Source organism: Musca vetustissima, unplaced genomic scaffold (assembly GCF_032173495.1).
Source record: "Musca vetustissima isolate MV318-11 ecotype Yass unplaced genomic scaffold, APGP_CSIRO_Mvet_v1 utg26262, whole genome shotgun sequence".
NCBI lineage: Eukaryota > Metazoa > Arthropoda > Insecta > Diptera > Muscidae > Musca > Musca vetustissima.
In genome coordinates, this window is record NW_026878616.1 from 18,370 (window position 1) to 29,150 (window position 10,781).

The 10,781-nt window shown below is 37.3% G+C and overlaps 1 protein-coding gene across 1 annotated transcript; it reads right to left on the reverse strand.

Annotated features, from left to right (window-relative positions):
- Nucleotides 1-5,606: 5,606 nt before the first annotated feature.
- Nucleotides 5,607-10,781, reverse strand: LOC133323406 (augmin complex subunit dgt3). The gene is made up of 7 exons (XM_061532335.1): nt 10,748-10,781; nt 10,349-10,677; nt 10,114-10,291; nt 9,860-10,044; nt 6,184-6,837; nt 5,891-6,068; nt 5,607-5,765 (listed from the first exon to the last, which is right to left on the reverse strand). The coding sequence occupies exons 1-7, from the start codon at nt 10,763-10,765 to the stop codon at nt 5,607-5,609; spliced, it is 1,701 nt and encodes a 566-aa protein (XP_061388319.1). The 5' UTR covers nt 10,766-10,781.

Here is a 10,781-nt window from a genome sequence, read left to right on the forward strand (position 1 = left end):
TACACACACTCGGAAGAAAAAATATATAGGAGCTATATCTAAATCTGAACCGATTTTCACGAAACTTAACACACATAATTCTAGACCTTATTCATTACGCAATACCAAATTTCGTGCAAATCGAAATATATATAGGGACTTTGGTGCAACATTTACATTAAATCGGACAAAATTATATATGGGAGCTATATCTACATCTGGGCCGATTTTCAGTAAACTTAACACACATCATTCTAGACGTAATTCATTACGATATGCCAAATTTCGTGCAAATCGAAGGATATATAGGGACTTTGGCGCACCATTTACATAAAATCGGACGAAACTATATATGGGAGCTATATCTAAATCTGGACCGATTTTCTCAAAACTTGGCAGACATCACTCTAGGCTCAACTCAGTTATGCCGTTATGCCGAATTTCGTGCAAATCGAAATATATATAGGGATTTTGGTGCACCATTTACATGAAATCGGACGAAACTATATATGGGAGCTATATCTAAATCTGGACCGATTTTCTCGAAACTTCGTAGACATCATTCTAGACTCAATTCAGTACGTTATGCCCAATTTCGTGCAAATCGAAAGATATATAGCGAATTTGGTGCACCATTTACATGAAATCGGACGAAACTATATATGGGAGCTATATCTAAATCTGGACCGATTTTCACGAAACTTGGCAGACATCATTCTAGACCTAAATGATTAGGCTGTACCAAATTTCGTGCAAATCGAAAGATATATAGCGACTTTGGTGCACCATTTACATGAAATCGGACGAAACTATATATGGGAGCTATATCTAAATCTGGACCGATATTCTCGAAACTTGGCAGACACCACTCGAGGCTTAATTCAGTACGTCATGCAAAATTTCGTGCAAATCGAAAGATATATAGGGACTTTGGGGCACTATTTACATGAAATCGGACGAAACTATATATGGGAGCTATATCTAAATCTTGACCGATTTTCACGAAACTTGGCAGACATCATTCTAGACCTAATTCATTATGCTGTACCAAATTTCGTGCAAATCGAAAGATATATAGGGACCGTTTACATTAAATCGGTTAAATATATATATGGGAGCTATATCTAAATCTGAACCGATTTTTCCCAATTTCAATAGGGTTCGTCCTTGGGCTAAACAAATGAGCTGTGCCAAATTTCATCCAATTCGGATCATAAATGCGACCTGTACTTTGCTCACAAAAATACATGGACAGACAGACGGACGGACGGACATGCATTAATCGACTTAGAAAGTGATTCTATGCATATTCTCAAAAGGAACCATGTGTCTATCTCGTTTCCTTTTGCCTGTTACAAACATATGTACAAAGACATAATACCCTGTACCACAGTGTGGTGAAGGGTATAAAAAGCAGTTAGGAGAGTTCAAAAGTCGGACGGCGCCGACTATATGATACACTTCACCACTTTGTGCACATATCCTGTTGATAGAAGCCACATAGCATCCTTGGATGACCAAATGTGATCTACATACATAGATATATGAACCAATAAAAAACTATACATATACCACACTGAATTCTATAAAAAAAATTGCATGTCAATCGGGCAGACTTGAATTTTTAGTGTAACATTTGTATGAAATCCGGAAAATTTTATATGGGGGGGATATATGTAAATCTGAACCGATTTCAACAAACCTTCACACACACACACACACATCAAACTGGGCTTAATTCTCTATGTTGTGCAAAATTCTTTCTACCAATATTGGGTGTTTGGTGCACCATTTACATAAAATCGGACGAGACTATATATGGGAGCTATATCTAAATTTGAACCGATTCCAACAAAACTTCACAGAAGTCAAACTGGAGTAAATTTCGTACGCTGTGGAACATGTTGTCCCAATCGGTCAAATATTTTCAGTTTGGTGCACCATTTACCTAAAATCGGACGAAACTATATATGGGGGCTATATCTAAATCTGCACCGATTCAAACAAGACTTCGCATACATCAATCTGGGTATGATTCAGTACTCGGTGCAAAATTTTGTCCAATCGGACCAATATTGGCAGTATGGTGCTCCATTTACGTAAAATCGGACGAAACTATATATGGGGGTTATATCTAAATCTGAATCGATTTCAACAAATCTTGGCATATGTCAATCTAGACCTAATTCAGTACTCAGTGCAAAATTTTGTGCGAATCGGTCTAAATTTGACTCTTTGGTGTTCCATTTAAATAAAATCGGACGAAACTATATATGGGAGATATATCTAAATCTGAACCAATTCAAACAAAACTTCGCATACATGAATCTGGGCATAATTCAGTAATCTGGGCAAATGTTTGTCCAATCGGGCAAATATTTTCAGTTTGGTGCACCATTTACCTAAAATCGGGCACTATATCTATATGGGAGCTATATCTAAATCTTAATCAATCTAGACCTAATTCAGTACTCAGTGCAAAATTTTGTGCGAATCGGCCAAAATTTGACTCTTTGGTGCTACATTTAGATAAAATCGGACGAAACTATATATAGGAGCTATATCTAAATCTGAACCGATTCCAACAAAACATCGTATACATCAATCTGGGTATAATTCAGTACTCTGTGCAAAATTTTGTCTAAATCAAACCAATATTGGCAGTATGGTGCTCCATTTACATAAAATCGGACGAAACTATATATGGCGGCTATATCTAAATCTGAATCGATTCCAACAAAACTTGGCATATATCAATCAAGAATCTGTGCAAAATTTTGTGCGAATCGGCTAAAATTTGACTATTTGGTGATCCATTTGCATAAAATCGGACGAAACTATATATGGGAGCTGTATCTAAATCAGAAGCGATTTCAACAAAACTTCGCATACATCAATCTGGTCTCAAGTCAGTACTCTAAGCAAAATTTTGTCTCAATCGGACCAATATTGACAGTATGGTGTTCCATTTATATACATCAATCTGGACTCAAGTTAGTACTCTGTGCTAAATTTTGTCTCAATCGGACCAATATTGGGAGTTTGGTGCACCATTTAAAACTATATATGGGAGCTATATCAAAATCTGGACCGATTTTCTCCAATTTCAATAGGGTTCGTCCCTGGGCCAATTAAGTGGCATGTGTCAAATTTCATCCAAATGGGATCATAAATGCGACCTGTACTTTGTTCATAAAAATACATGGACGGACGGACGTGCATAAATCGACTTAGAAATTGATTCTATGCATATTCTCAAAAGGAACCATGTGCCCATCTCGTTTCCTTTTGTCTGTTACAAACATATACACAAAGACATAATACCCTGTACCACAGTGTATACCCTTCACCACACTGTGGTACAGGGTATTATGTCTTTGTGTATATGTTTGTAACAGACAAATCGGGTTCTTGATGTGGAAACATTGTAAATTATCTGCTAGTATATTTATATTTTTAAAAATTAAATACTAAATTACAGATACTAAAGTTGGAAGAATATGCTAGGTACTTGTATTTGCAAAAATTGACCTATATCGGGCATTTTCAGGGGCTGGAAAATGAGACTAAAACCCTTGAAGCACCAGAATTTAGAGCGGACCCTTATATGGGGCTATGTTTAAACATGGTCGTATAATAATTAATATACAACATTTGAGCTTTTTGGATTGGAAAATGCGGCTAGCATTTTCCCCCCTTTGCCTGGGGCTATGACAAAACATAGACCTATATTGATCACTTTCTGTACATATGCATGTCAGCATTCAGAAGAATTATCGGGAGAAAAAGGAGAGAGGAGAAACGTATTTTCAGAAAAAACAAGAAAAACGTGAGCGTGAGCAAATCGAGATGTGCAGGGATCAGGATGAAGTCCGACAATTCTACCAACGGGTAAAACACCAAACCGAAGGCTATGGTGCGAAAACATCCTTCTTTAGAAATCAAGATGGAAACCTGGTGACAGATACATACAGCGTGTTGAGGATCTGGAAGGAGCATTTTGCAAAGCTTCTAGTATGTACAAGTAACGATGAAGAAGATACCCAGAACTAATTAGAAATGACGGTATAGAGTATATACCACCTAACCGAAATGAGGTGAGAATATCAATTAGTCGGCTGAAGAATAATAAAGCAGATGGTGCCGATGGGCTATCAGCCGAACTATTCAAACCCTGTGGTAGATGCCGGTCAGGAGCATGCACCAACTCATAAGTACAATTTGGCTAGAAGAATGCATGCCCAATGACTGGAACCTCAGCATCCTGTGTCCCGCGCATAAAAAAGGAGACAAGACGATATGTGCCAACTATAGAGGAATAAGCCTGCTTCCCATCGCATATAATGTGTTATCCAGCGTGCTGTGTGAACGACTGAAGCCAGTGGTCAATGACATTATTGGACCATACCAATGCGGCTTCAAACCTGGCAAATCCACCATTGACCCGATTGGCAAAGACCCACGAAAACACATCGAAACATTCCACCTATTCGTCGACTATAAAGCCGCATTCGACAGCCCTACCCGTTCAGAAGTGTCTGCATTCGGCATTCCTGCAAAATTAATACATATATGCAGGATAACAAATAACTGGCATTAGGTCAGTAGTTAAAGTATGAAAGGACCTATCTGATCCCTTTAATATGAGTATTCAGACAAGATGACAGTTTGTCGTGTGATCTTGCTGGAAAATGTCATACGAGAGGCAAATGTGAACAGAAATGGTACTCTGAATACCAAAGAACACATGTTACTCGCCGACGCCGACGACATCGATATATTGGATCGAACATTGCGAGCGGTTACAGCCACCTTTGAACAAATTGAGAAGGAATCTGCCAAAGAGGGTCTGGTCCCGTTCTGTTATATGAATCTGGAGCATGAATATCTGCTCAAGCAGATGAGGCAACTCTTGGAGTGTTTGAGAGAAAAAATCTCCGACGATCTGCGTTGACGGTGAATATCGCCGTCGAGTGAACCGTGAGTTGTACCATCTATTCTCGGACATCGACATTGTCAGACTTATCGATCTGGATCGACTACGTTGCCTAGGCCATGTTGTGAGAAAGGATGAAGATGCCCCAGCTCAAATGGCATATAAAAGCGAACCAGCTGATGGTTCACGCAAAAGGGAAGGCCACGAATTAGGCCACAACACGCCTGGAAATCTTTTTTAAGCTCTTCTCTTGGAACGAGAGTTCTGTCACAAGACAGCTAAACTTGTAGACGCTTCCGAACGTAGCATTCAGCTATGCTTCCCGCAGGAAAATATAATAATAATAGCACTCCACTGGAAGTTATTCTTATGGAAACCCATTAGGTATTCTTATATTAGAGAATTACAGAAAGTCTTTTTAATGTCTTCTTTTAGAAGACCACAATGCCTTCTTTTATAGAACGAGAGAGTCTTATAGACAACTATATATTTAAACATCCCCTTCTGAAATATTGTCTTTTGATTACTTGCTGAAACAAATTTATTAAATATTCTCAATTTTTTTTAGACTTAAAACAATTAAACACTAGTCTTAACAAATAAATATATAAGGGAAGATTTAAATAATATAATTATCATAAAAAATTAAATAATTTAATGTTAAAATTGCAATTCTTTTCAAAAACTAAACTCATTTACGTTTAATACCACCCAAGGTTTTGATGCCAGTCATTTGGGGAACTTTTGCAGCGGCCTTTTTTGCCTCTTCAATGGCATGTAAGACACGGCGTGGTTCTGTTAAGAACCATATCCACAACAATTGGCTATAACGCCATAATTTGTCCTTTTCCTGAAATTAAAATTGGAAGACAAGATAGATTAGGAGAAATATACCATTGAGGTGGAAATAAGTATGTGGAGATGTTTTGTAGTTATCGTTATTTTTTTTATTATTTAATATTCTCTCCAACTTACCAAACGTTCCGTGACATTCTCATGAAATTCTGTACGCAATTGCCTTAACTGTTTATCAATGCGATACTGTTGAGTTTTAACATTAAAAATTGGTCTTAAATAGTGGACATTTTCAAACATTGGAGCATTGACTGGACTGTCGTAAACGAAAGGACGTAAAATGCTTTCAATGCGATTACTAGAAAAATAAATAAACATGAAATACATTAACATAATTAAATATTGAACACAATAAAAAAAACTAGTTGCTGTTTAAAGAACAACAACAAAAATAACGTCCACATTATACATACATTTCTTTCAATTTTTCTATGGCCGATGAATATGGTTTACGATTTAATAATCCTTGCAGTGAATAGGCCATTAAACGTTTAAATTTTTCATATTCATAGAGGCACGCCTTGACCTCACAGCGTAGCTGCTGTTGTAAATGTTGACCCAACATTTGGGCCAGCTGTTGAATAAATTCTCCTGTTAAACCACGGGATTGTGAATTCTTCATATGCTGAATACGCATAGCACAACGCTGTGCGTCACTGGTTAATTGTTCGGTGTTATCAAAACGATTTCGTTTCTTTTCCATATCCATTTGTATGGTCATCCAAATTAATTCTGCATTTGATAGGGCCTCGGATATAATCTTCCTTAGATTACGATCATTTTCATGCCGTTTATGGGCTCTTTCCAATTTCTGCTTTGTATTTTCGTAGAGTATCAATTCGACTGTTTGTTGGGCCTTCTGCTGTATCTGATGTTGCATATCAACCATCAACGTTTGATGGGCAATTTCTAGACGTGATTTTGCCTGAGCCAACTCGTGAGTTTCCCTTTCCATATCGGTTAGACTGATGACATGAATCTGAGTGAGATTTAAGGCATCAATGGCACATCTGAGAGCATGACTTTTGGCCTTTTCCATAATATAAGCTAGGGTGTATTTTTCAATGCTAGACGAGAGAGATAAATATAAAAGAAAAGATAGGGGATTAATGCAATTTCTTAACAAATATCAGAAAAACTTTTTTTGGTGAAAATAAACTGTGGTGGTCAACACACCTCTACCCATGTTTTCAGATCATTGCCATCATATTATTGACATATTGACACTACAGACTGAGCTTGACACAAAATTTACGACTGGAACAACAATCTCCTCCGATGTCGTATAAGACATTTTCTGACCGACAAGGTTCCAAAACAATGTACAATGTGTTGCATTTCCATTCGAAGCGTTGGGTCTGAACAAAAAGCTAATCGTTAGCCACACACCTTGTTTCTGAAGCGTGTTAATGAAGATCCCAGGTCACCACAAAGTTTTTTGGACATTTGTACTAGAACGGTACGAAAAATACTAATGGTGGTACCATTTATATTTGGTGAACCTGCAGAGCTAGAACTCTTAAATTTTAAATGAGGGTCACTGATGGAGTGTAGAACTATAAGTATCCGAAAAGTACTAATATGTACTAAATTTGGTACAATTTCGTAGCAAGTGAATGAATAGAACTATAAATTTGAAATTTGGAATGTGAATTGAAAAGTTGGTACAATTTTTAATTAAAGGTAAAAATTGAACTGGAATTCTGAAATTTGAAACTGAAATTACCGCCGGAATGTAGGATTGGAATATGTGCGTATTTTTGGAATTTTTTTTTTTTGTTATGTGTCGAAAAGTACTAAATCGTACTATAATTGGAACAATTTGAATAGGGCTGGGATCCTGAAATTTGAAGTAAGGATCATTGTTGGGGTGTAGGATTGGGGTATGTAGGACTTTTTGGAAATTCATACTAATGTGTACTAAATGGTACCAAATTTGGATTTGAGTGAACCGATAGAGCTGAAATCTTGAAATTTGATGTTAGGATGGGTGTATGATTGGGCATTATATAATTTTTTGGAAATTCGTACAAATGTGTACTAAATTTTGTACCATTTAAATTTTGGGTGAAAAAACACAGCTGGAATCCTAAAATTTGGAGTTAGGATCACTGTTGGGATGTTGCATTGGGATATGTAGAATGTTTTTGAAATTTGTACTAATGTGTACCAAGTGGTACCAAATGTGGATTTGGGTGAACCGATACAGCTGGAACACAGAAATTTGGAAATAACGTTACTGTTGGAGTGTAAGATTGGGGTACTAAATTTGTTACAATTTAAATTTTGGGTAAACTGATAGATCTGGTATCCTGAAAATTGACATTCGGATCACTGTTAGGGTATAGGATTGGATTTTGTAGAAAGTTTGGAAAATTCGTATTAATATGTACTAAATGGTACAAAATTTGAATTTAAGTAAAACGATAAAGCTGGAATCCTGACATGTGGCGTTAGGATTACTGTTGGGGTGTTGGATTGGGATATGCAGAACGTTTTGAAAATGTCTAGGAATAAATTTTGAGCAATGGTTAAATCGATCTCGAACACTGAAAAAAAGAGTGACAGAATCTCCATCACGTTTAACGGTGACTTAACCGAAGGGGTGCGCAAGTTAATTTATCGAAATACATTACTAATTCAACTACATGACTCGGTAGCCTAGTAACTGCCACAAGTCTCAATTTGTCATAACATAATAATAGCAATTATAAATCGCCAGTAGAGAAACACTTCACACAGTGGAGTTGGATATAGCTGTCGCTGACACGCTGACAATACCTGACCGAGTTGAATTCGGGTGATCCACATCCTCAACTTTTCTCTACATTTCGTGGAAACCTTGGGGATCTTCGGCTCCTCCGTGGACCAAAATTGATCGGGATAGTGCCCTTAAATTAATAAACTTCGATGGGTAAAAAGAGTGAAAGAAAAAAGTTACGGTGCAGGGAGTTAATAACCCAGTACCGGCTGTACAAGCGATTGTGATCCGGCTGTTCTAGGTGTCTTGGCACATGCAGCTGTATCTGCTACAAGCGCATCAATTTCAAACACGAATAACGTTGACGAACCGGCAATTCAATTGGCTAACGAGCAAGTCAAGACTGATGGACATTAGTCTTTGACTGACAGGACTGTAGTTCTGGGAGGGGACGTCCTACACGGGGTGAGAAGCGAATTTCTTTTCGGAGAGGGAAGTTCACCTCATCAGGGGCAAGATGAGATTCGTAATGAAGTTCGAAAGAATTTATCCGCACACTCTCGATCGTGAGCTCCAGATGGAGAGGATCTGCCTCCCGAATCTAACTACTCGATCAAAAATCTCCAAAGAGACATCTGAATCGAGCCCACTGTCTATGACAAGGGTGCGAAGCCGACTTCTGATCCGAAGCCGAGCTTTAGGACTAACCCGAGTCAAAAGGAAAAGGCTATTCCACACAAACTGTCATCCATAAGGGTGATCAAAGTGTGGAGGGCTCTGTCTCAAAGCCAGTGGTCTACCAATATTTTCAGTAAAGAACTTTCACCAACAGCCAACATTTCACAACAAAAACAGAGTGGGGTTTGTCTTCTTCCTTCCTAGTGTTCCACGTCTTTTAGATGACACGAACCGTTTGATCAAAAATCTCCAAAGAGACATCTGAATTGAGTGAAGTAGTGAAATCGGTGAAGCCCACTGTCTATGACAAGGGTGCGAAGCCGACTTCTGATCCGAAGCCGAGCTTGAGGACTAACCCGAGTCAAAAGGAAAAGGCTATTGAGAACATCCCGACACAAACTGTCATCCATAAGGGCGATCAAAGTGTGGAGGGCTCTGTCTCAAAGCCCACCAGTGGTCTACCAATATTTTCAGTAAAGAACTTTCACCAACAGCCTACATTTCACAACAAAAACAGAGTGGGGTTTGTCTTCTTCCTTCCTAGTGTTCCACGTCTTTTAGATGACACGATTATACTGTTTATTAAATGGACTGTGTATATGAGACTGTATATGGTCTATTCGATCATGTTCACTCCAAAAAATCTGAGGTAACCACCATTAGAAGTATTGGAATATTTCAAGTACTTAATGCATCTCATTTGTACTCACCCCTTCTTCAATTTGCCCAACTTTTCAATGGTTTCTTGGTTTTCAGTCAAACTTGTTTCCAATTCAATAAATTCTTGGATTTTGAAATTCTCCTTGATATACAAGGAAAAATATTGGGTAAATGATTCACATTTCAAGAAATATTGATCCAAAGGTAATTGATGCATGAACAAAGGGGGAGATTGCTAAAAATTGATAAAAAAAAACACTCAAATTAATAAAAAAAAATAATTTTTACAAATGAACCTACTTACCATTTTGGAAAATGTCTTCAGCACTTCTTCACATTTCTTGTGATTTTCCATTTCCATATCCTCCAGTTGCTTCACCTTTGTTTGACACTGTGACAATAATTCCTTTTCTTTATTTTTCAAGACATTATAACGCTCTTCCAGGCGACTAAATTCACAATTCAAATTGTTTTTTGTTTCTCTAAAAAAAATGTCTTCAATAGTATTAATCTATTTGAATTTGTTCAATGCTTCTTACCTCATATCTTCCACCATAACATTGTAGTTATTATATGCCATTTCCATTATATCATATTCCTGTTGTAAATTATCCACTTCATCTTTGGTGTGCGAAAACAATCCCATATATTCCTTTTCCAAATCGTCCAGACGTGGTTTCCTATCTGCCGCACTCAAATATTCATTACGTTTAACATACTCCTCATGATCCAAAATTTCATTTTCCAATAGAATATTTGAATCCGTAATATTGTTGGCAAAGAAATCAAAAAATTTATGGAAGCGTTCATCGTAGAATATCCACTGATTGGAAGAGTCAAAGTCCAGCTTTTTGAAAACTTCCATATTCTATAATGGGGATTAATAACGATTTGTTGGATTATAATACAGAATTATGGTTTCATGTTTGTTCCCTTACATTTATAATATCACCCATTTCGAAAGAAATACAA